The sequence below is a fragment of the Salvelinus alpinus genome, chromosome 7, assembly GCF_045679555.1.
Source record: "Salvelinus alpinus chromosome 7, SLU_Salpinus.1, whole genome shotgun sequence".
NCBI lineage: Eukaryota > Metazoa > Chordata > Actinopteri > Salmoniformes > Salmonidae > Salvelinus > Salvelinus alpinus.
Window position 1 is genome coordinate 31,396,624 of NC_092092.1, and position 26,410 is coordinate 31,423,033.

Sequence of the window (26,410 nt, forward strand, 5' to 3'; positions counted from 1 at the left end):
ACAATTCCAACAGGAACTTTTGTGACATTTCCTTAGCCTATAGCAGCCCTAGAGACGTTATTTTCTGTTCTCTCACGGAAAACCGGGTTCCCGTACAGTAGTCCTTTCCAGTTCCCAACAGTATCCCAAAGACTAGTCCACTGTACCGAGTCTGATCCCATGTTCCTGAACATTAACATTCCAGAAGATTCCTGTGACACAGCTGTGTTTACTAATCTCTCCCATTTAAGTCATTGTCCCACAACGGGACTGTAAAAACATCTGTACAGTAAGGTGACATCACAACACTATCATCATCATCAGCTTTACATGTTAGGGACAGCAATGTGAGGGACAGCACTGTGAGGGAGAGTGGTTTGTCATCGTGTTAAGGTTCCAGTTAGGAGGGGTCTCTTTTAACTCACAACATTTGGCAACTACACAACTAGATTTAATTCACCTCTAGCTCTGGCTTAGAATGTTTTTCTTGATGATTTCTTTCTTCTATGTAATCAATACATCTTAGAGAAGACTGGACACACAGCAAATGCTACTAAGATATACATCTGGATCTAAGGAGATTAACTATGTAGTGTTTGACATGAGTTTAGGGTCTGTTGCATTTTTGCAACCGGGGGTCTCACCAGGTTAAGAATTTTGTTTATAAAATGCTGACTGCTACATTATCTCACTATGGGAAAATGAGGGTTGCAGACTACAGTCGGAGAATGAAAGGTCTCACATGGGATAGGTCTCTAATACGCAACAGTGAAGAGGTGACTGCGGGATGCTGGCTTTCTAGGCAGAGTTGCAAAGAAAAAGCCATATCTCAGACTGGCCAATAGAAAGAAAATATTAAGATGGGCAAAAAAACACAGACACTGGACAGAGGAACACTGTTGATATTGAGACTGGTGTTTTGCGGGTACTATTTAATGAAGCTGCCAGTTGAGGACTTGTGAGGCGTCTGTTTCTCAAACTAGACACTCTAATGTACTTGTCCTCTTGCTCAGGGCCTCCCACTTCTCCTTCTATTCTGGTTAGAGCCAGTTTGCGCTGTTCTGTGAAGGGAGTAGTACACAGCGTTGTATGAGATTTTCAGTTTCTTGGCAATTTCTCGCATGGAATAGCCTTCATTTCTCAGAACAACAATAGACTGAATAGTTTCAGAAGAAAGTTATTTGTTTCTGGCCATTTTGAGCCTGTAATCGAACCCACAAACGCTGATGCTCCAGATACTCAACTAGTCTGAAGAAGTTTTATTGCTTCTTTAATCAGGACAACAGTTTTCAGATGTGCTAAGATAATTGCAAAAGGGTTTTCTAATGATCAATTAGCCTTATAAAATGATAAACTTGGATTAGCTAACACAATGTGCCATTGGAACACAGGAATGATGGTCGCTGATAATGGGCCTCTACGCCTATGTAGATATTCCATTCAAAATAAGCCGTTTCCAGCTACAATAGTCATTTACAACATTAACAATGTCTACACTGTATTTCTGATCAATTTGATGTTATTTTAAATGGACAAAAAATTTGCTTTTCCTTCAAAAACAAGGACATTTCTAAGTGACCCCAAACTTTTGAACGGTGGTGTACAGGAAAACAATTAATCTCTTGTTGAATGACAACATACACTTCATTGAAAAATCACTACTGTTGACCAATCACCGACAAAGGGGCGTAGACTTCGGCTTCGAACTTCAGCTTGTCTCTAGAAAAAAAAAAGTATGCACAAACAGCCAAAAACGATCTACCTCCCAACCCTAACTCAAAATGTTTAAAATTCAACTTCAACGGAATGATGCCAGAGTTGGGACGTCCCTAGGATCCCGTTTAGACTTTTCCGTGCTCTCACAGACGCCACAATGGGAAAGATACAATGATGCAATGTCTATGGTTCCCGAAAAATAACTGATCCCCGTTTTTACCTGGTTTTAACTTGTGTCCTGATCCTGTCAACATCCTGATTGTGCCCACATTTGTAGACAGGTGTTGACAATAAAAAGACACATTGTAATTTGATTGTGACTGGAGGTATTCAGACACAGTGTCTGGATATTTTACAAGTGTAGACAGATCCGGACAGAAAAAACATTTAAATCATAATTATTCCACTCTCTAAAATCATTGACAGGTGGCACCATTGACTGATTATTGACTGATTACATCAATATGTGTCTTACAATAAATAAATATTATTTTGAAAGCTGTGAAATAATTTGCATAAAGGGACAAGGAAATCTGGTCAAAATGGAGACACAATGGACCAACAACAGGCACATTTTAATAGCATACTGTATGTAGACACATTTCTGGAAATGTAGGCACAATCAGAATGTAGGCAAGATCAGGACAAAGGACCCATGTTAGCACCAGGTATAAACAGGGTTATAGTTTCCCAAGACTAGTCCTATAAGAGATTGTTAGGTCACGGTCATTCCCTTTCGTGTTGTCGTCATGGCGAGCAGAGGGTGATGCTCACGCCCTCCCCTATCCAACAGGCGGGGAACAGCTCCTGAGTGAAGGCACAGTGGAAGGCATGCAGCCGCGTATGCCCGTCTCCATAGTACGTCAGTGTTCCAGCCTCGTAGTCCAGCAGAATTCCGATGCGGGAGTGGTGGGAGTGGCCAGCCACCGTCTCCTGGCGGCCGTTGTGCCAGGCACTCAGCTGGCGCTCATCCAGCTGGAGGCTCCAGGACAGATCGTTCATTCCCACCATGCACCTTTTCCCCTTTTCCTTCCTGGGGATGCCCTCGTAAGTCACCTGGGGGAGAGATGCAGGGGTCAATTCTATACAGTATATACAAATATTTACATATCATTTGGCTACCATGGCCTTCACATCTTCTTACCCCCAGGTAGGCCCATGGCTTGGACAACTCCAGCTCCCAGTAGTGCTTTCCGTGTTTGAAGCCCTGGAAGCAGAGCACTTGCCAGGTGTGGTCAAAGCGAGCCTCGTGGGCTGGGACAGGGCGCGGCCCAGAGGTCAGGTGTTCCGCCCGTAGGTTCTCCTGGCAGAGGAGCAGGTGACCGTTGGCCGTGCGAGGGTCAAAGGTCAGGGTGCAGCGGTCTGAGGAGGAGGTAGCATGTGAGAAGACATTTAGGTGTACAGTTTATTAGTCTAAATTAGCTCTAAAACAAAGGGTAGGTGATAGATCACGCTTATGTTGGTAAAGTTCTGAACATCATTCAGGTTACTAATTATAGATTCCAGAAAAAAAATATATGCTATTATTTACAGTTACTGTGTTAATATCTGAAAGTTTTATGTTAAAGTAAGGAACGACCACATACATTCACTGAGGCCCTCCTTCCCAGTGGGGTGACATGGAGCAGCAGGACTGGGGACCACAGCCAGGACAGGGCGCTTATCCTGGGGAGAACCTAGGGAAGAGAGGGGGTGGGGGATGGGGAAAAGGAGGGAGATTGGGGGAGAAACACAGACAGACATTTTAAAAGTTTAGAGATGACTATCCATAAAAACAACACACACAGCTCCAGCTAAATATAGAGCAGCTAAATATAGAGCATTTACCTCGGCAAAGTAAGACAATATGCTCCTCATACAATAAGGTTACCTTGTCCTGACCTTACACACAGCCTCCTCCTTCATACAGTGAGGTTAGGTTACCTTGTCCTGACCTTACACACAGCCTCCTCCTTCATACAGTGAGGTTAGGTTACCTTGTCCTGACCTTACACACAGCCTCCTCCTTCATACAGTGAGGTTAGGTTACCTTGTCCTGACCTTACACACAGCCTCCTCCTTCATACAATAAGGTTAGGTTACCTTGCTTGTCCTGACCTTACACACAGCCTCCTCCTTCATACAGTGAGGTTAGGTTACCTTGCTTGTCCTGCCCCACAGCTGTAGACACAGCCTTCTCCAGGTCCTCAGATACTAGCTTGGAGATCCGTGAGAGGACGTCTGTCACCCCGCTGAGCCTCTCCTGCAGGTTAGGGGTCACATCCACTGGAATGTCCTTCATACGAGGGACCTCCACCAGCCGAGACTCCTACAGAGCAAAGGAGGAAAATGATATAGTATGATTGTCAATAATAATACAATATGGGAATTTTATCCCAAAGCTACTTAGTGCTAACATGTTCATATATTTTATGTATGTGATTTATGCAGTGTTGTAGTACTCAAGTACAGGACTCGGACTCGAGTACGACTCGAATCCTGATTTTATTTCTTGTGACTAAACTTGGACTTGGCCATTGGTGACTCGGACTTGCCTTCCGATGACTGGTATTTTCACTTAGGACTTGATAGGCTACTATGATAATGTCGTGACTTGACTTTAACATTAATCTGAAGACTGTTAGTCAACTAATTAACCAACTATGTGTAATTGTTACCCGATTTGAATTAACCATGTAACAATTAGCTCATTAGGATCTGGGGCACCACGACAGTGGTTATTTAAAGAGTTACCATCTCCTGAATTAAACTCTAAAAGGTCTTTACCTATCACATCTATAAACAGACAACTTATTAATCATAACCTCGTATCATATCATTTTGAACAGTCGTAACCTCCTTGCATCTGCAAAAACTCGAGCCTTACTTATGATTCAGTACTACACAAATTGGTTAAATTATTTATTTACTAGCTAACTAAATGGGAACACAGGATAAACATACACTCTGCACCGGTTATTGACTGAAGACTTAATACGCTGAAAACAGGTCCCTAGTGCATTGACAACAACATGGATGCTTGTTAAAGAGATGAAGAGAGAGAGAGAGAGAGACAGACACACTTAACATTGTCACATTCAGAAACTACTCTCACCTACAATAACCATATACTTTGCACACGAACCAGCACCCGCATTGAGAAAGAAATCATGAATATATTTCATGACATGCTTGGGTTCGCCGGGGGTCTCTCGGTGAATGGAGCAGCCTTGGAAAGGGGGTTGGGCCCTTTTGCGGCACGCTTGTAAGGCTCTGATTGTCCAAAATGGTTCCAACAATTCTTCTCCTGTTGTCCTTCTTCGTAGTTGTCCGGTATCCGGTGACTTGTTGTGTATTCCTGAACAGAATTACAGAGTTGATTTTCCTTCCATTCGCCCTTGAAGATGCTTCTTTGAAGATAGGCTTAGCCAGCCATATTGATGGTTACCCAATGGGGTGATGAGAGTAGCGTAATAAGATGGTTTGAGCAGAGTAACAGGATGGTCTTACTTAAATTCACTTTAGAAGATACTTTACTAAGAACAGCTAATCAGCCATTACAGTGATTGTCCGAGAGGTGAGTTTATCATCTCTACCTCGTGTTAAGATTCAAAGTAAAAACCATTTTAAAACGCGCAGCTGCCGCTTCACGCCTTTTCTGGTTCAATGTGTTAACTTCTTAACCTATCCTTCATACCTTTTCCTCAAAAGTCCTTTATACCTTTTCCTCAAAAGGGGCGGTTCCGGCAGGCTGGCACGCTCCCTGACCTCACTCTGGGGCGGTGATTACTCACTGTGCAAAGTTATGGAAAACAATTATCTCTTAACTTCTCAAATCACATCCCTGTCTTAGCAAAAACACTTTCATCATCTTTCATATTAAATGCACAACGCATAGTATGGAAACTTCACATATGTAGTTGGTATACTTTCCATGTTACAGTATTTCCTTTTTACATTTTTTAATGACATCACAAAATAACAAACAAAATGACATTTGTGTCCTAAAGCCCACGTTCTCTGTTAGAAATATTGTTCCAGTATTCACTTTTGAATGTGTGAGTTTCAGCGGGAAAAAGTCTGTTGAGACGAAGCACATTCCTTTGGTGAATCTTGAGAGTGCAGGCCTGGATTTTCTCCCTTGATTTACAACAGGACATGAGTTGTTAATCCCCACTAGTTCTTTCCTTCCCCCTCTACGGGTGAGAGGGGGTCTGATTGAAGTTATTCATTGCAAACCTGATCTGACCTATTTGGATTCTCGTGGACAGTCATGACAATAAGCAGAATATTAGCCACACTGATGACTTGCAAATCCAATCGGTTTCCCACGTTGATTCAACGTCATCACATTGATTTCTGGGGTTGAAATGACGTGGAAACAACGTTGATTCAACCAGTTTTTGCCCAGTGGATAGGCTAGAGCAGGGATGTCAAACTCATTCCATAGAGGGCCTAGTGTCTTCTGGGTTTTTCCTTTCAATTCAATTTTGTTTTTTCCTTTCAATTAAAACCTAGAAAACCAGGTGAGGGGAGTTGCTTACTAATTAATTACCTTAATTTATCAATCAAGTACGAGTATATACACTACCGTTCAAAAGTTTGAGGTGACTTAGAAATGTCCTTGTTTTTGAAAGAAAATATTTTTTTTGACCATTAAAATAACATCAAATTGATCAGAAATACAGTGTAGACATTGTTAATGTTGTAAATGACTATTGTAGCTGGAAACGGCAGATTTTTTATGGAATATCTACATAGGCGTACATAGGCCCATTATCAGCAACCATCACTCCTGTGTTCCAATGGCACGTTGTGTTAGCTAATCCAAGTTCATAATTTTAAAAGGCTAATTGATCAAAAAAGGTTTTTGCTTTGTCATTATGGGGAATTGTGTGTAGATTGATGAGGATATTTTTTGTTTTAATCCATTTTAGAATAAGGCTGTAACATAACAACATGTGGAAAAAGTCAAGGTGTCTGAATACTTTCCGAATGCACTCGAAGACTGTAAAAACACCAGGAAATCAGCTCCAAGTGCTCCAGCTCCAACTATTCCCACACATAATAGAGACAAATGTGATCGTATACAAATGTAAGCAATGCTTGAAATGATTATGTTTTAGTCAAATATTTTATATGTTTGGGCTTCTTGCTGTCATTTTAAAGTCTACAAATTATTAGTAAATATGTTCTGGCCCCCCCGACCAAAAAAAATCTCCCCGCGGCTGAATCTAGTTGATGCTCTAGAGTATTTGGAGACTAATGAAGTACAGTCCCAGGCTTCTCCAAACTATGGTAGTGTTACATCTGCCTCTGCCACGCCCTCTACTTCTCATCCTGTGACTCCCTAACCTGCCGCAAGCCCCCCAGTGCTCTCTCCCTCTCTCTGTGTGGGTGTATCTGATTATGTGAGTGGAGACAGGTGTGCTGGAGTCAGAGCAGATCCCCACCAGCTGCAACCTGTTCCATAATCAAGACCTCTGCAAATACTCAGGCCTGCCACTTCCACGCTGCCAGATCGTAGCTTCTGCTCAGTCAGTCTGCATTTCAAGCCGTTTGTTCCTGCATAGATCTCGTTATTCTGTGGTGCCTGTTTTCCCTACCATAATTCTGCTTTTCTCTTCGCTACAGTTCCGTCTGCTCTGACTCTGGTCCCTGTCGCCAGTCCCTCGTCTCGTCAATCCTGCTTCCCTGCCCTGGACCCCCACTCTACTGCTTCCTTGGATTCTGCTCCGGACCTGCTTACCCTGCCCCTACTCTCCTTGCCCCAGCCTCAGTTCCTGGTTCCCTGCTACCCGCCCGAGCTCCCCCTGGCCTTTTCAATAAATACCTTGGTTACCTTATCCCTGTCTCCTCGTCTGAGTCTGCACTTAGGTTCACCTGCTCCACTCCGCGTAACAGTACAATCTGGCCAAAATATATGAACCCAGCAGACTTAGATCCTCTCCACCAAACCTTCGCCGGCCAAGGCGCCATGCTCGAGCAACATGACCAGGCACAGAAAACCCTTCTGGAGCACGTCAAGGAGTTTTCACGGAGCCTTTCTGACCTGCAGGACCGAACCTTCGCCCAGAGCTCGCAACCAGCCCCTAGTCCTTCTCCTCTGCCCCGTGAGCCATTTGTTCCGGCCCCGAGCGTTACGATGGCAACCTCGGAGCTTGCAGAGCATTTTTGGTACAATGTTCACTAGTATTCGAGCAACAGCCCTACTCCTATGTTAGCGAACGGGCCATGATTTCCTTACTGATTGGCTGCCTCCGTGGAGCAGCGCTTTCCTGGGCCACGGCGGTGTGGGAGAGACAGTCCATCTGCTCCTCCTACTCCAGCTTCACGGAGGAGATGATGAGAGTCTTCGACCACCCTGTCAGCAGTAAGGATGCCGCTAAATGACTCCTGTCCCTCTATCAAGGCTCCCATAGTGTCGCTGAAATGGCGATCGAGGTTCGCACCCTTGCCGCTGAGAGCGGCTAGAATGAGGCCGTTCAGGGAGCATTCCAGAACGCTCTCACTGAGAACATCAAGGACGAGTTGGTGTCCAGGGATGAGCCTGATGGACTCGATGAGCTCGGTTGTATAACCTCTCTCGCCCGGAGCACGAGGCTATGGAAAGGTACATCCAGGTTTCCCTGGCTGCAGGCCTTCTTCCTCTCCGGTGGGTGCTGGTTTTTTCTTTGTAAATAAAAAGGATGGGTCAGTGAGGTATAGACTTCTGGGGGCTGAATAAGTATCCCTTGCCACTCATCAGTTCTGCTTTTGCCCCCCTCCATGTTGCCACGTTGTTCACCAAACTCGACCTCCGGAATGCCTACCACCTTGTCTGCATCAGAGAGGGGGACGAGTGGAAAACTGCGTTTAACACACCACTTGGCCACTTTGAGTATTTGGTCATGCCTTTTGGTCTTACTAACGCCCCTGCTGTTTTCCAGAACCTAGTCAATAAAGTGCTGAGGGATGTGATTGGACGCTTCGTTTTTGTCTATTTGGATGACATTCAGATTTTTTTCTAAGGACCCTGAGGCTCACCAGCAACACGTTCGCCAAGTTCTCCAACGGCTGTGGGAGAATAAGCTTTTTGTCAAAGCTGAGAAATGTGAGTTCCATGTTTTCTCTGTCTTTACGGTTATATTATTGCACAGGTGAAGTTACATATGGACCCCGCCAAGGTCATGGCAGTCACAGAGTGTCCTGCACCCTTTAACCTGAAGCAGCTACAGCATTTCCTGGGGTTTGCCAATTTTTACAGATGTTTCATCCGCAACTACAGCCGTCTGGCAGCACCACTCTCAACTCCACTCTGATCAGAAGCTCCACCCATGTGCATTCTTCTCCCGTAAGCTCTCACCTGCAGAGAATAATTTTGACTCCTGGCAGTTAAGCTGGCTCTGGAGGAATGGCGTTACTGGCTGGAGGGCTCTGTACTCCCCTTCATCGTGTGGACTGACCATAAAAACCTGTCCTACATCCAGACTGCCAAACGTCTGAACTCCCGGGAAGCCAAGTGGGCCTTGTTCCCTCGGTAGATTCAACTTCCCACTCACTTATCGCCCCGGTTCTAGGAATACCAAGCCTGACGCCCTCTCCCGCCAGTTCACCGCCAACAACAATGGTTCTGAGTCAGATTCCATTGTGCCATCCACCTGCATCGTTGCCGCCGTCTCCTGGAAGATCGAGTCCCGTATCCGCCAGGCTCAGCAGAACTAGCCTGACCCGGGTAACGGTCCTAGAAATGCTCTGTTTGTTTCTGATTCTGTTTGCTCTGTTCTTCAGTGGGCGCATTCTACCTGCCTCACCTGTCACCCTGGCATAAACCGGACCCTTGCCTTCCTGCATCAGAGCTTTTGGTGGCCCACCATGGAGAGAGATGCCTGGGAGTTTGTCTCAGCCTGCTCGGTCTGTGCCCGGAACAAAACCTCCACTAGACCCACTTCCAGTCTGCTTCGCCCCCTTCCCATACCCAGCCGCCCTTGGTCACACATAGATTTCGTCACTGGCCTTCCCCCATCTAACGGTAACTCAGTCATCCTCACCATTATTGACAGATTTTCCAAAGCGGCTCACTTCATTCCCCTCTCCAAGCTCCCGTTCTCCAGGGAAACTGCAGACCTGCTGGTATCCCATGTGTTTCATCTGCATGGCATCCCCACTGACATCGTTTCCGACGGGACACCAGTTTACATCCCAGATATGGAGATCCTTCTGTTCAGCTCTTGCTATCAATGTCAGTCTTTCTTCGGGATATCACCCTCAGACCAACGGCCAGACTGAACGGACCAACCAGGAGATAGAGACTACCCTACGCTGCGTGACTTCTGCTAACCCTTCCTCCTGGAGTGCTCAGCTACCCTGGGTTGACTATGCGCAAAACACCCTCACCAACTCCTCGTCAGGTATGTCACCTTTCGAGTGTGCTCTGGGTTTCCAACCCCTCTTGGTCCCCGCCCAAGAGCTTGAGGTCCCCTCTGTCCATGACCATATGCACCGTTGTCCTCGTACCTGGAGGAAGGCACAGGCTTCTCTTTCCCGTGCCTCCTCCAGGACCCAGTCCCAAGCCAACCGTCGCCGTGCCTCAGCTCCAGTCTACACCCCAAGCCAAAAGGTATGGCTCTCTTCAAGGGACCTGCCATTGAAAGTTGCATCGAAGAAACTTTCCTCCCGATTCATTGGCCATTTGAGATTGACTGTGTCATTAACCGCTCTGCTGTGCGCCTGAAACTCCCAGCCTCTCTCAGGATCCACCCTACCTTCCATGTATCCTTGATTAAACCTGTCTTCTCCTGCAGCAGCTCCTCCACCCCCTCGGCTCATTGATGACCATCCTGCCTATACCGTCCGGCAGCTTCTGGACGTGCGCCGTCGGGGCTGGCAGTACCTGGTGGACTGGGAAGGATACGGGCCTGAGGAGTGCTGCTGGGTGCCCTGCCGCTCCGGACCTGTTTACCCTGCCCCTACTCCCCTTACCCTAGCCTCAGTTCCTAGTTTCCTGCTACCCGCCCAAGCTCCCCCTGGCCTGCACCCCATCTCCCCCTGCTTTTCAATAAATACCTTGGTAACCTTATCCCTGTCTCCTCGTCTGAGTCTGCACTTGGGTTCAATCTTGTTATATCCTGATGTGATTTGTTTACTGGGGAGTAGAACATATCAATGGTCTGTAAATAGAGGATGCTGCCTGAATCAGGAGGGAACGGCGCCAGTGCTAAATATCACGGTTATCAATCTTTTCAAACATTTCTATTACTCTGCTCTGTGCACACTAGGCTTGAGTCTCCTAACCGACAAGTTTTATAGCAGTGAATGCTTACATGTAAAACCAGCTCTGAGATAAATGATCAGCATATTGTTTTTGGGGATAGGTCATTCTGTATGCCGGTAAAAATCCAATCTATTTGGGAAAATATGTCAATGCTAACCTGTATTAGCTGGATGTCGGGCAGGTTGCGAAGAGTTGCGATCTGGCTCTGGCGCTCCCCGAGTTGCTTGGCCCTCTCCTGTAGCTCCTCCAACCTAGCCTCCACCTGGGAGAGGGAAGCCTCCTTCTCCTGCTCAATGAAGTTCTCTGTAGACTCCTGTTTCTCTGCTAGCACCTTCAACAGCATGGAGAACTTGGCATTCACCCAGTGGGAGGTCTGCTGCAGGGTCACCTACAGAGGGGGAGAAGTTGGGGGTGAGAACAGTAAGAGGGAAACATTTACCATATAGATACAAGGATAGTAGTAGTATTTAGGATTGTAGTTGACACTGCAGTGAGAGAGGTGTCAACTTTCCAATAAACCAATATTGAAATTAGGGCTGGCTTGTGTAGCCGCAGATTATGGATGAAGACCGTCATGAAAATAAAAAAACTCATTACGTTTACATTTAATTTTTTACTTCACCAGAGTCAGTTGAACTCATTGACTTCGTCATTGCGCTAACGCGAGTTAGCAATTACACTGGTGCTAGTTAGCAACTTCCTTTAAACTGCACGCAGAGACATAAAAATGGTATCCACAAGTTCATCTGACTCTAGGAATGTAGACAAGGGCCTCATTGTGTGTGGAGGTGTGTGTGGAGGTGGACGTGTTTAACTATTCTTGTGGGGACCAGGAATCCCCTCATTGTGTGTGTTTGTGTGTGTGGAGGTGGACGTGTTTAACTATTCTTGTGGGGACCAGGAATCCCCCCCTTTATTTTATTTCACCTTTATTTAACCAGGTAGGCTAGTTGAGAACAAGTTAGTGTTAAGGTTAGAATTATGTTAAGGGTTAGGGTTATGTTTAGGGTTAAGGTTAGGTTTTGGGGTTAGGTTAAGAGTACGGGTTAGGGAAAATAGGATTTTGAATGGGACTGAATTGTGTGTCACAAGACTGTGTGCATGTGCGCTAGTGCAGCATACCACCCTGCATCCCCATGCTGGCTTGCCACTGAAGCTAAGCATAGTCGGTCCCTGTATGGGAGACCAGATGCTGCTGAAAGTGGTGTTTGAGGGACAGTAGGAGGCACTCTTTCCTCTGACCTAAAAAAAATATCTCAATACCCCAGGGCAGTGATTCGGGACATTTCCCCGTTTAGGGTGTGCTGTATTTCGGATGGGATATTAAACGGGTGTCCTGACTCTGCGGTCACCAAAGGACATAAGAGTAGGGGTGTTAACCCCGGTGTCCTGGCTAAATTTCCAATCTGGCCCTCACCACCATCATGGCCACCTAATCATCCCCAGCTTCTAATTGGCTCATTCATCTCCCACCTCTCCCCTGTAACTACTCCCCAGGTTGTTGCTGTAAATGAGAATGTTTTCTCAGTCAACTGACCTGGTAAAATGAGGCTTAAATAAAATAAAATAAAATAAAAAGTGTGTGTGTGTAAATTATGTACAGTGGGGAGAACAAGTATTGGATACACTGCCGATTTTGCAGGTTTTCCTACTTACAAAGCATGTAGAGGTCTGTAATTTTTATCATAGGTACACTTCAACTGTGAGAGACGGAATCTAAAACAAAAATCTAGAAAATCACATTGTATGATTTTTAAGTAATTAATTTGCATTTTATTGCATGACATAAGTATTTGACATATCAGAAAAGCAGAACTTAATATTTGGTACAGAAACCTTTGTTTGCAATTACAGAGATCATACGTTTCCTGTAGTTCTTGACCAGGTTTGCACACACTGCAGCAGGGATTTTGGCCCACTCCTCCATACAGGCTTTTCTAACTGCCTGTGTATATTGGTTTCTAGCTTCCCTGAAAAGTTGCATATCACGGGGGATGTTCGATGCTAATGCAGAACGCCATAGGATGTTTTTGTGTTGGTTAAGGGCAGTCAGGTCTGGAGAGAACCAAGGGCTATATCTGTTCCTGGTTCTAAATTTCTTGAATGGGGCATGCTTATTTAAGATGGTGAGGAAGGCATTTAAAAAAAATAACCAGGCATCCTCTACTGACGGGATGAGATCAATATCCTTCCAGGATACCCCGGCCAGGTCGATTAGAAAGGCCTGCTCGCTGAAGTGTTTCAGGGAGCGTTTGACAGTGATGAGTGGAGGTCGTTTGACCGCTGACCCATTACGGATGCAGGCAATGAGGCAGTGATCGCTGAGATCTTGGTTGAAAACAGCAGAGGTGTATTTAGAGGGCAAGTTGGTTAGGATGATATCTATGAGGGTGCCCGTGTTTACGGCTTTGGGGTGGTACCTGGTAGGTTCATTGATAATTTGTGTGAGATTGATGGCATCAAGCTTAGATTGTAGGATGGCTGGGGTGTTAAGTATGTTCCAGTTTAGGTCGCCTAGCAGCACGAGCTCTGAAGATAGATGGGGGGCAATCAGTTCACATATGGTGTCCAGAGCACAGCTGGGGGCAAATAATAATAAGAGTAAAATAAAGAACAGAGCAGCAGCAGCAAATGATGAGTATAAAAGTGTGTGCGTATATATTTGATGGGTTATGATTTCTAAACTTGAAATATTGTTAATCATCAGGTATCCTATTGAAATGAGGAGCGCCACAGTTTGGTTTCTACACCAGAAGTTAATCTGTAGGAGGAATGTATATGGTGGAGTCAATTAAGCTTGGAATGTACTGAGTAAAGTTAAGGCAATCACATGGTTGCAGTCACTGATAAGGGTGGAGAGCTGTGGTTTAGTGAGGAATGGGGGCCTAGGTCAGGTCACATTAAGGGAGAAGGAACAGTTTATTATCCGCATCACTTAACTTCCTGCCTAGCAATAAAGATGTAATGTTTAGAGGGAAGGAGGAGACTTCACCCAAATTGAGGTAAATACACTTGCTGGTGGAAACACATCTTTGTCTGTTCAGCTGTCTGTCTGACCCTTTGGGTGAATAAACTTGGTTTGAGTTTTTATAGTTGTCCGTCCGTTTTTACCCTGTCATTTAGAACCTAACATAGTGTATGCGTGTGGGGTGTCAATGTTGTGTGTGAGTGAGTGTGTGTGTGTATATGGTTTGTGTTTATATAGTCTAGTGAGTGTGTGTAGGGTCAGTGCAGATAGTTTGGGTACCCTTAATTGACTATTCAGCAGTCTGGCTATTTAGAAGTCTTATGGCTTGGGGGTGGAAGCTGTCTCGGAGCCTGTTCGTCCGAGAGCCAATGCTCTGGTACCGTTTGCCGAACAGTAGCTGAGTGATCAGTCTGTGGCTTGGGTGGCTGGAGTCTTTGACAGTTGTCACAAAAGATGAGAGGTATTTTCAGAAGGTAGAAAGAATGTAATATGAGCAAAACATTTTTGTGAACCGGCATTTCGTAACATTTGGAATAGATTTTTATGAACGATGCATGCTACATTTTGATCGGTTTGGGGTCCGCAGACCGATGCACTTGTATCTTAAACATTTGAATCATGGACAGATGCCTATGTGAATCGTTACATCCCCATTTTTAACGTGATTAAACTTTGCTGAAACAAGCAAGGTGTTGTAGAAAACAAGTCTTAGGCTGCCTAGACAACGCACCCCTTTCAGCAGTAGCACCTGCATTCAGGAGTGGAGGACAAAATATGCATCTTTAAAAATATATACTGAATGATTATAAAGTGGCTGCGGTCATATTGCTGACAAATAACCTTCATCCAAATGTCCATGACCGTCACAGCCCTAATTTGAAACAATGCGACTAATATCCGACAAATCTACCTTGCAAGTAGAGGAAACCTTTTCGCAATGAACCAATGTAGGCCTATCCATTGACGATGGTACTTTCAATATAAAGGTGTAGTGACGGTCACTGTAAAAAACAACGTTACCTTGGCTTTGGTGATGTTCTCTGTCAGCTCAGTGATGCTCCTCTCAGTCTCCTCCATACATATTCCCACCTCCACACTCTTCTTCCTCAGTAGTAACTGTTCAAACAGATAGACAATACCATAGGATATGCAGCAGAGTATGAATTCAATTTCATGACATTTGCAGCACACAAATGTTGACCTGTCAGAGAGAATATAGTGTGTATATATATATAGTATCAGTGTTTTCCAGGAGTTAGTGTTGGGTCACAGGCAGCCAATGGGGCTGTGGCAGATTTTGTTTTTGTTCATCTCTTTGACAGTCACAAAAACATAGGAGCCACTTACGGTCTGTCTGACACTCACCTCTCGGTTCTCCTTCTCAGCCTCCACCAGCACTTTCTCGTGGTTCTTACACTCGGAGATGGCACACTCGCAGCACACACACATGTTGTCCTTCCGGCAGTAGTACACCAGGGACTTCTTGTGTCGGTCACACAGAATCAGGGGCGTGGCTCTGGCCATGTCGCCCCTCATAACCGGTACAGTGTCTCTCCCGAATGCACCAGCACTGTTCGCTGTGGCCTCAGCCAGAACGGACAGGGACACGTTGCGTTTTAGGATGGGTCTAGTGGGGAATTTCTCGTTGCAGATAGGGCAATGCGGCCCGATGTCGGACCTGGACTTGGTGTCCCAGTGAGTTGTGATGCAGTCTCGACAGAAGGTGTGACCGCATGGGATGGTAACTGGGAATTTGAAGCGGTCCAAGCAAATGGCGCAGGACAAATTGTGCGTCTCCATCCCTCCAGTAGATCTGTGAACAGAACACACCTCTTCAGATCTGTGGAGAGAAATTAATGGGAGAAGTTGGACATGATGTAGGTTGCTGATACAGTAGCTACATAACATGCATATGGATTTCAATCTTGATTCTAAGATTGCATCATGCTGTAGCTAGCCATGATACTGTCACATTATTGTGTACTGGCCTACTGTAACATGTTCATTTATTTATTGTTGACAGCATCACGAGACAAAGAGCCATTTAGGACAGGGGTCTTCAACCTTTCTTGCCCAGGGACTACCACCCAGGCAAACTGGCGACCCCCATCATATGTTAGCAAAAAATATTTAATTCACATCTTATCATCAGGTGAATGCCAAGGAGAAGTAATCAACATTTTAAAATGAATAGATTTTGCATTATTTTGACCTCCCCACATTACAATTGGAGGAGGAAGTGTAAACTCTAACACAGCCAGTGGAGGCTGCTGAGGGAGGACAGATCATACTAATGGCTGGCTAACCATGTATTTGATACCATTCCACCAATTCTGCTTCAGCCATTACCACGAGCCCATCCTCCCCAATTAAGGTGCCACCAACCTCCTGTGAACACAGCCTATTAGATAGAAAGGTAACTTTAAAAAATATATATCTTATAGTGCCTGTTTAGCTGGTTAAACAAAGGTTAGTCTTGTTGGCAAAAATTAAGTCAAGAAAGCTTACCAGTGGCACTTGCCATAACTGGTACTTGCAGGTGCTTTTTAAAAGCCTTTGTCAGATACTCCAGTGATTTTAAATAGCTCCAATGAGTGTAACTTGCCTAATATTAGGAGTTGAGAAGTAAAGTTGACATCATGAGAAAGATGTTCTCCTCTTCTCTACTATAGGTATGTAATTCAAGGTGTGTATATTCTGTTAGCGATAGTCACAAAAATAGTTAAATGACAAAAAGATGTGCCATATACAGTATGAGTCAAAGATTTTGACAGACCTACTCATTCAAGGGTTTTTCTTTATTTTGACTATTTTCTACATTGTAGAATAATAGTGAAGACATCAAAACTATGAAATAACACACATGGAATCATGTAGTAAGCAAACAAGTGTTCATCAAATCAAAATATATTTAAAATGTTTGACTCTTCAAAGTAGCCAACCTTTGCCTTGATGACAGCTTTGCACTCTTAGCATTCTCTCTACCAGCTTCATGAGGATTGCTTTTCCAACAGTCTTCAAGAAGTGCCCACATATGCTAAGCACTTGTTGGCTGCTTTTCCTTCACTTGCGGTCCAACTCATCCCAGACCATCTCAATTGGGTTGAGGTCAGGTGATTGTGGAGGCCAGGTCATCTGATGCAGCACTCCATCCCTCTCCTTGGCCAAATAGCCCTTACACAGCCTGGAGGTGTGTTTTAGGTCATTGTCCTGTTGAAAAACGAAATGATAGTCCCACGAAGTGCAAACCTCCTCCATGCTTCACGATGGGAACCACACATGCAGAGATCATCCGTTCACCCACACCGCGTCTCACAAAGACACGGCGGTTGGAACCAAAAATCTCAAATTTGGACTCAGACCAAAGGACAGATTTCCACTGGTCTAATGTCCATTGCTCGTGTTTCTTGGCCCAAGCAAGTCTCTTCTTCTTATTGGTGTCCTTTAGTAGTGGTTTCTTTGCAGCAATTCGACCATGAAGGCCTGATTCTTGCAGACTCCTCTGAACAGTTGATATTGAGATGTGTCTGTTACTTGAACTCTGTGAAGCATTTATTTGGGCTGTAATCTGAGGTGCAGATAACTTGAATTAACTTATCCTCTGCAGCAGAGGTAACTCAGGGTCTTCCTTTCCTGTGGCGATCCTCATGAGAGTCAGTTTCATCATAGCACTTGATCGCAAAAAACATCAAATTTTCCGGATTGCCCGTCATTTCTCTTTGCTTATTTGAGCTGTTCTTGCCATAATATGGACTTGGTCTTTTACCAAATAGGGCTATCTTCTGTATACCACCCCTACCTTGTCACAACACAACTGATTGTCTCAAACGCATTAAGGAAAGAAATTCCACAAATTAACTTTTAACAAGGCGCACCTGTTAATTTAAATGCGTTCCAGGTGACTATGTCATGAAGCTGGTTGAGAGAATGCCAAGAGTGTGCAAAGCTGTCATCAAGGCAAAGGGTGACTACTTTAAAGAACACTTTTTTGGTTACTACATGATTCCATATGTGTTATTTCATAGTTTTGATGTCTTCACTATTATTCGACAATGTAGAAAATAGTAAAAATAAAGAAAAACCCTGAAATGATTAGGTGTGTCCAAACTTTTTACTTGTACTGTGTGTATATATATAACCTAATATATATATATACTGTATATATACACTGTATATATACTGTATATTTAGGAGAATGACCATGGTGACAGTTGGACATTATGAGCAACTCGACCATTACAAAGGAATTAACGTTATATACTATGAGATGTTGTCATTTGATGCCATACGGTGAGTGGGTCAAACGATGTTACATAGGCTATAGCAAAGCCAGTAGTTTGTAGCTAGCCTAGCTATATCAAATGAATGACATCACAGTAGATACAAGCCAGGGCGCTAACGTTAATACATAGCTAATGTAGCTAGCTAACGTTACTTTGTAACCATGATTACAGTAAAAAGACAGCTATCAAGTCGAAATATGAGTAACGTTACAGTTTTATGATATTAGCCAAACGGATTAAAGGTAAAACTTTTCACATATATAATTCTAGCTAAAATTCCACTTAAAAGTAAATGTAGCTCACCAGTGCAATATAATAAATTAGGGCATCTGACGTAAATACAGTTGCTGGGAATCCGCCTTGCCGAAATACAGCGTTCAAGACAACTGGGAATTCGGAAAAAACGAGGTAAAATCACGATGTCAGTGATCTGCAGGTCGGAAGGTCGGAGCTCTGGAAGGAGGCCCGATTTGGAATTCCTAGTTGGATGATCATCCAAAACATTTTTCTCAGTCGGAGTTCGTTTTTCCGAGTTCACAGTTGTCTTGAATAAACTGAAGTCCAGGCTGTATCACAACCGGCCGTGATTGGGAGTACCATAGGGCGGCGCACAATTGTTCCAGCGTCGTCCGGGTTTGGCAAGTATATGCCGTAATTGTAAATAATAATTTGGTCTTAACTGACTTGCCTAGTTAAATAAAGGTTAAATAAGAAATACATTTTAAAAAGTCGGAAGACAGCGATTTCCGAGTTGGTTTGAACATGGCAGACGCTCCACATGATGACGAAGTACGCTTACACATACCTATCCCCACTTACCGGATGTTACAGTTTGCGTTTCTTCATTCACCAAAGTCAGACAGCGCCCGGTGGAAGTGGAGGTCTTGTGCGATTCTCTTGGCGCGAGTACAGTTGATGAGAATGTGTGGACGATGGAGAAGAAGAGTAGAATAAAAGGGTCTAAAGTTGGAAATCAACAGCAGTTTATGGTGAGCAAGGATATTTTTTTGGTTGACTCAGTTTACGGTCTCGAAGATGGTGAATAACGAATTGGGTAAAGTGGAATCGGTCATTGTGACCAGGACTCATGAGCGGTATGATTTCGTGTGTCAAAATCGCAAAATAGGAAAGCTCTCTGGCTCTTCAAGATGTCGACATATGATGTGCAAAGCTATGCTTTTCAGAGTAGATCACCGGTTAAAGGTGTTGTCTCTGGTGTCTCGTTTGACCGAGGTAAAGACAGTTTCAGGTTGAATATTCGACGGATATTCGCCTGTAATCCTTACATCCACCAACAGCAGTTAGGGACCGTCAACATAGTGACAAATCAAAAATGTCAAATTTCAATTACTCCTAAAATGTTAAACTGGTTCTAGCTAACCCGAAGGCATAGACACACATTGCACACTTCTCACGATTTGTATTTATTTTTATATATATATATATATATATATATATATATATATATATTGTTTTTTGTCGATCTCGCACTATTTTAATTATTTATTTACATTTTTGAATTTCAATAGCTCTGTCATGTGACCTACTGACTTAAAACAAGGTTCAGAATGTACAGTCAGTGGGCCTACACATTGCACACCCTTTAGTTTGTCCATTTTCATCTCACACAATTTTACATGAATTTTCAATGTTTTTCAATGTTTCTAATTTCAATAGCTCCTTGGTCATGTGACCTACTGACTTCAAACAAGGTTCAGAATATACACTCAGTGGCCCTACACATGGCACACACTTTAGTTTGTCCATTTTCATCTCACACGATTTTACATTAATTTGCCTGCTCTGCCCCTCTGAAGGACAGTGTCACTCACAAACCTATTCACTTGGGCCTTCTCCCTGGGGGCTTCCTGACCTCCAGGGAGGCCCCCATTGACCTGGTGACCTCTGACTCCTGGCCTCTAGGCCTACACTCCCTGCCCGCCTGCTTGCCCTCTCCCTGGGCCTGAGAGTGTATAGCTTACTCCCTGGAACTACAGACCTCCAGGCCTCCAGACCTACTCTCCTTACCCGGTCAACACCCCTCTCCCTTGGCCTTAGAGTATAGCTTACTCCTTGGAATTACTAAGACATCTATAGTCCTGCTGTCAGGAACCACGTGCACCTGGTAAACTGAAACAAGCTCTGTGCTCCTAGTGACCCGCCTGCTTTTTTCTGCTCACAGACTAAGTCCACTCCAACCTCCATGGCCTGAGTGCTGCCCCCAGCCCCCGAGTCTGGCCGCCCCTGCTTGGACTCGGGAGTGCCCCCCACCTTGTTAGAGGCCTCCTTGTGCACCTGGTAATCTGAAACAAGCTCTGTGCACCTGGTGACCCGCCTGCTTTTATCCGCTCAGAGACTAAGTCCCCAACCTCCACAGCCTGAGTGCTGCTCCTGAGTAAGGTCCGGTGGTATCATCAGAGGCTTTTCTGTCTTACAAACTGGACATCAGTTGCCGCTACTAACCTTCTGCGGACTAGCTGCTTTTTTTTTTACCCAATCGGCATCAAGTGCCAGCGCAATACTTATAGGCTTGAGAACCAAATACCCCTTGCAGTATCTAGCGGCACCATCAACTGGGTGTTGGAAGAAGCAACAGAAAATAATCTTCCCCTTTCAATCATTTGCTTGCCCAGTCAGCCCTCCACCTTTACCAGCGCTTCATCGATATTCCTCACTTTGACATGAGGGGGTCACAGTCACCCAACGGGTGATTTGAGTGCGACCGCGACAGGTGGGTATGTTCCTTTGAATTTCATCAAGTTGACGTTCAGTGATCCGTGCCCAGTGGGAACCTAGGCTTCTTCCGTCCATTTTATGGTTCCGCAGAAAATCAATGAGCGTGGATGGCACTACCCACATCAGATGTAGGCCTCCCTCCCCAGACAAGCTGGAGATACCTCTCCCCACTTCGTAGGGCATGAGCCAGATCCATGCAATGCCCTATCACTGCGGGGCCAATGGGTTTAGTCTCCATCTCAAGTCAAGTGAGCGTAGAGGAGACTGCCCCACCTACAATGTGGGGGGCCGGCGAGTGCCGTAGTCTGGGGAGATCCGCGAGAAAGGTCTGGCGCGCGTCCAGAGTTGCCGCCGCCAACCACCGGACCCAACACCCCTGCCGACGGACACCACCCCGACGAACCCCTGCACGCAGCCGCTTGCGAAACCACACACGAGAGACCGCGAGATAGGCCGCACAATGAACTTCCAATGGTGGCGAGAGGAGGGCGACAGAGCGACTGCTCCCCTAGATGCGGCTCGAGCCCAGCCCCGCTTCGCACCCCAGCCCGACTGACCCAGCCCTTAGAGCCAATCCTTATCCCGAAGTTACGGATCTTTTTTGCCAACTTCCCTTACCTACATTGTTATAACATGCCAGAGGCTGTTCACCTTGGAGACCTGCTGCGGACATGGGTATGGCCCGGCATGAGATATACACCCTCTCCCCTAGATTTTCAAGGGCCAGGGAGAGTTCACCGGATGCCTCCAAAACCACAACGCTTTCCAGGGCTTGGGCCCCTCTCTCGGGGCAAACCCATTCCAGGGCGCCCTGCCCATCACAAAGAAAAGAGAACACTCCCCGGGGCTCCCGCCAGCTTTTACGCGATCGGTCACGTTACCGCACTGGATGCCTCGAGGCGCCAGTCCGTGTGTCACACTCTGATCTGGTTCACCTGTCCTTGTGATTGTCTCCACCCCTCCAGGTGTCGCTTATTATCCCCAATGTATACATCCCTATGTTTCCTGTCTCTGTGCCAGTTCGTCTTGTTTGGCAAGTCAACCAGCGTTTTTCCTTGCGCCTACTTTTCCCAGTCTGTTTGTTTCTAGTTCTCCTGGTTTCGACCCTTGCCTGTCCTGACTCCGAACCCGCCTGCCTGACCACTCTGCCAGTTCTGACTATCAGCCTGCCTATCCCCTTGTACTGTTTTGGACTCTGATCTGGTTTCTGACCCCTGCCTGGCTTGACCTCGAGACTGCCTATCGTCTGGTACTGTTTGGACTCTGACCTGGTTTATGAACTCTCGCCTGTCCCCGACCTCCCTTTGCCTACTCCCTTTGTTATAATAATTATCGGAGCTCAACCATCTGCCTCCTATGTCTGCATTTGGGTCTCGCCTTGTGCCCTTATACCGTGGACATTCTGAAAGTAGTTTGAGGTCAGTAGGTCACATTACCAAGGAGATATTGAAGTTTGAAATATTCATGTAAAATTGTGTGAGATGAAAATGGACAAACTAAAGGGTGTGCAATATAGAAGTGTAGTCAGTGGACATTCTGAAAGTAGTTTGAGGTCAGTAGGTCACATGACCAAGGAACTATTGAAATTAGAAACATTGAAAAACATTGAAAGTTTGTAAAATCGTGTGAGATGAAAATGGACAAACAAAAGGGTGTGCAATGTGTAGGCCCACTGAGTGTACATTCTGAACTTTGTTTTAAGTCAGTAGGTCACATGACCAAGGAGCTATTGAAATGTTGAATTTGTAAAAAATCATGTAAACGTGAGAGATGAAAATGGACAAACTAAAGGGTGTGCAATATAGAAGGGTAGTCAGGGTATATTCTGAACCTTGTTTGAAGTCAGGTCACATGTCCAAGGAGCTATTGAAATTCAAATGTAAAAAGAAGTTTGTACTTTGTTTACGCTCTCTAACTAATTCAATTAGGAATACAAAATGCTGTTCACATTTCCACATGCTTATTAGCTTTGGAAAGTGAATTAATGTCCAAATCGTGTGCTGTTGTGCGCAATTTTTTCAACATCATGACACTTATTTGGAGTCTGTGGCTCAAGTGGTTTGAAAGCGCAAATATCCAACTTGAAACTGTCTTTACATTGGTTCTCGTTTGACATAGAGGATGTGTGGTTTAATAATAACGTTCCAGGAGTGGTAGACGCACGTCGCTTTAATCGAACGATAGGCTTATTTGCGCATCAGTTTTACTGTCATTTGACGAAGTGGTACTCCCGACTTAATGTAAACCTTATGTATGAGAAATATACGGTGACACCGTATGCACAGAAGCCGCTGCAGTGTTACAATTGTAAAACGTTTGGACACTTGGCAAGTGTTTTGTCTAAGGAATAAATATGCAGTAGTTGAAGGGTCAGATGAAACATGCTGCTGTAATTGTGATTGGAATAACGTTCCCGGAGTGACCTGTAAGGATGTAGGTTGCAGTAGCTAGGATCAGGGCGATCCAGCAGGTCTCCTATGTGAAGGCAGTGAAAATAGCTGAAGGAGTGAGTAGAGATTAGATGCTAGTGGATGTCCCCACAGTCTGCAGTGAATGCCATGCAGGAGAAGGATCCCGACACACTAAGAATGAAGACGAACTTTTGCGTTTATAGCGCAAGTGATACATTGCACTAGTCAAACTAATAAAAACATTCTAATTAGCTAGACATTGTGAATGCGACAAATAGATTTCTGGATCTCCAGGACTTTACAGCTGAAATGTTACAGGGAGTACTGAATGAAGAGGTTCCACTCTCCCAGGTTCCTGAGCCTGTGTTGGGATCTGAATAGACATTTAAATCCGACTGAAGGAGTTTTTTTTTTTTTTTTTTAAATTCAGGGTAGTAGCGTGAATTTGCTTAGTGATTTTGACTTTTGATAATTAGTATGAATTTTTTAATCTAAAACATTTTGTTTTGGGGGTATTTTTTACTACCCTGTACAGTAGGTGTCAGCAATTCACCTTATGAGGTTAGGCTTTGTTGTTTTTCCAGTCAACGTCCCCCTGGATCGGGTGAAAGCAGGCTGGGAGGAGACAAGTGACCCGTACCACGTCCAGAGGCTTGCGGATCACTATGGGATCTTCAAGGATCTGTTCCCCATGGCCTACTTCGTCCCCCGGGTCACACTGCGCGTCAGCTACGACCAAGACAGCTCAGCACAAGTACATTATGGGAATCACTTGATGCCCAGAGAGGTAACAGAAATGGATCGTAGGGTATACAGTAGTTTTCATGACAGATACGGCGACAATTATCGTATCTTTGTTCAGATAATTTTTTAGCTCTCTGAATCCTGATTGGCTCTTTCTTCTATTTCACCTGCCCTCCTCTGTGTGTGACAGGCTCCTGTAGCACCTCAGGTCAGTTTTGTGGCAGAGTAGGGCTCCCTATGGACACTGCTGCTCACCAGCCCAGGTAAGACACTCATACACCATATGAGAATACCAGTTTTGTAATCCAGTTCTTAATATGTCCACATGGTGGCACTGTGTCCCCATGCGAATGTATGACTAAAGAAATATTTACTGAATGATTCCTTCATTTCAGATGAGCATCTGCTGGATAGTGAAGGGGAGTGTGTGCACTGGCTGGTGTTAGTATTGCAATAATGATTATTGTATTGTGCTTTTGTCAAACTTGTAAGTGATTTAAAAGGTCTGGGGGTAAGGGCAATTCCACAGTAACAGAATAATGCGGAGACTCTGATTTTACACTTTTTAAATGTATACCAAACAAAAACCCATGATTGCAAGTTAAACAAACCATACAACTCTATGCACAAGTATGACTTAATTTCCACCAAAAATGTTCCAAAAACACATTAACTTGAACAGTAAAGATGCAAAGTTTGGTAACAGAATGACGGTACCAACAGCACAAACTGTCATTCTGTTATCAAACTTTGCATCTGCACTGTCCTTCATGTGTGTTTGTAAAATATTTGGTGGAAATTGTTAAGTAGTCCTTGTGCATAGTTAGTTGTATGGTTTAACTTTGCAGTCTCAACATCACTCTGTTACTGTGGAATTGCCCGTAACGAACTCCTTCCACCACCAATATGATGATTAAGATAATGACCCTTTAAAGATAATCTGTTTTTAATTCATGAAGATTAGTTTAGTTACCATTTGAAATGACGACAATCACAAATTGGTCGCAAAAAAAACAAACCGGGCCATTAACATCCCAGGTGGGGCTGTGACGTCAGAGGACCCGTGTCAATATCTGGCCCCGATCCCTGCCAAGGCTACCAGCTTTCACCGCTTTGTCTGTCCTGTTCAGACAGGAAGGAACCATCAACTTCCATGAAGACATCTGACCATCACCATGGTGACTAACAGGACATACAAGTATCATTTGTGCTCCATGACCACCATCTATCTGTTCATTTCACAGTAACACGCTTCCTGCATCTCTGTCACAGCGGACACTTAAGACTGTCGATTTCTACAGGAAGCACCAGGACCGCATGACTCCAGCAGGCCTCTCTCTCTTCCAGGGTTGGAGAGTCCTGCTGTACAGGATGGTAGGAAGTCACAAGTCACAGGATTGCTGTAGGGGATATGGGTGGAGATCTTTGGATTAGGCATCAAGGGGGTTGAGGTCAAGTCAGATCCCCTTAAGGGAGAAACAATGGTTTGTCTTCCTGTTGAACCATAAAAGATGTAAGGACTGGAGAGAAGTGCCCACATTGGAGTATATATACTTGTGGTGGTGGAAACATGTTTTGTCTGAATGCAGCTGTATCGACCCTCTGAGCAGAATAAACATGGTTAACCTTTCATAGTGTCCGTTGAGTTTTTTACTCTGAGAATTAGAACCTAACACTCTTAAGCCATCCCTTTAAATATGGTGTACCTTTTTTATTAGAATTGTTGACCGACTCACTAGAATACATCGAGAGAACTGGTTCAGAATATAGGGATCAATTGGAGAAAGCCTTTTAGAAAGTATTCATACACCTTGGCTTATTCCACATTGTTACAGCCTGAATTTAATATGGATTAAATTGATCTACACACATGAAAACATTTTAGCAAATTTATTCTATGAAATACAGATCTCATTTATGTAAGTATTCACACCCCAGAGTCAATGCTTTGTAGAAGCACCATTGGCCGCGATTACAGCAGGGAGTCTTTACACACCTGGATTGTGCAATATTTACCCATTTATTAAAACTATTCTTCAAGCTCTGTCAAATTTGTTGTTGATCATTGCTAGACAACCATTTTCAGGTTTTGCCACATTTTAAGTAGATTTAAGGCAAAACTGTAACTCGGCCACTCTGTAACATTCACTGTCAGGGAAAGCAACTCGTGTAGATTTGGCCTCGTTTTAGATTATTGTGCTGTTGAGAGGTAAATTTATCTCCCAGTGTATAGTGGAAAGCAGTCAAACAGGTTTCCCTCTAGGAGATTGCTTTCCTCCATTTCTTTTGTATCCTGGAAAACTTTCCAATCCTTAATGATTACAAGCATACCTATAACATG

The 26,410-nt window shown here is 44.5% G+C and overlaps 1 protein-coding gene and 1 pseudogene across 1 annotated transcript; one reads left to right on the forward strand and one right to left on the reverse strand.

Moving 5' to 3' along the window:
- Nucleotides 1–1,223: 1,223 nt before the first annotated feature.
- On the reverse strand, nt 1,224–18,960 carry trim65 (tripartite motif containing 65). Its single transcript, XM_071409828.1, has 8 exons — nt 18,482–18,960; nt 15,261–15,735; nt 14,916–15,011; nt 11,085–11,315; nt 3,835–4,003; nt 3,282–3,371; nt 2,840–3,057; nt 1,224–2,751 (listed from the first exon to the last, which is right to left on the reverse strand). The coding sequence occupies exons 2-8, from the start codon at nt 15,693–15,695 to the stop codon at nt 2,443–2,445; spliced, it is 1,548 nt and encodes a 515-aa protein (XP_071265929.1). The 5' UTR covers nt 15,696–15,735; nt 18,482–18,960; the 3' UTR covers nt 1,224–2,442.
- On the forward strand, nt 18,086–24,526 carry LOC139581861 (large ribosomal subunit protein mL38-like; annotated as a pseudogene).
- The last annotated feature ends 1,884 nt before the right edge of the window (nt 24,527–26,410 follow it).

Bases quoted from the DNA above. Each gene is read 5' to 3' on its own strand.
- trim65 (XM_071409828.1), bottom strand. From the start codon at position 15,695: ATGGAGACGCACAATTTGTCCTGCGCCATTTGCTTGGACCGCTTCAAA. The intron at 15,012-15,260 runs GTGAGTGTCAGA...CTGTTTGAACAG, and splicing joins CTGAGAAGGAGAACCGAGAG to TTACTACTGAGGAAGAAGAG. The intron at 11,316-14,915 runs GTAACGTTGTTT...CCCCCTCTGTAG, and splicing joins AGAACATCACCAAAGCCAAG to GTGACCCTGCAGCAGACCTC.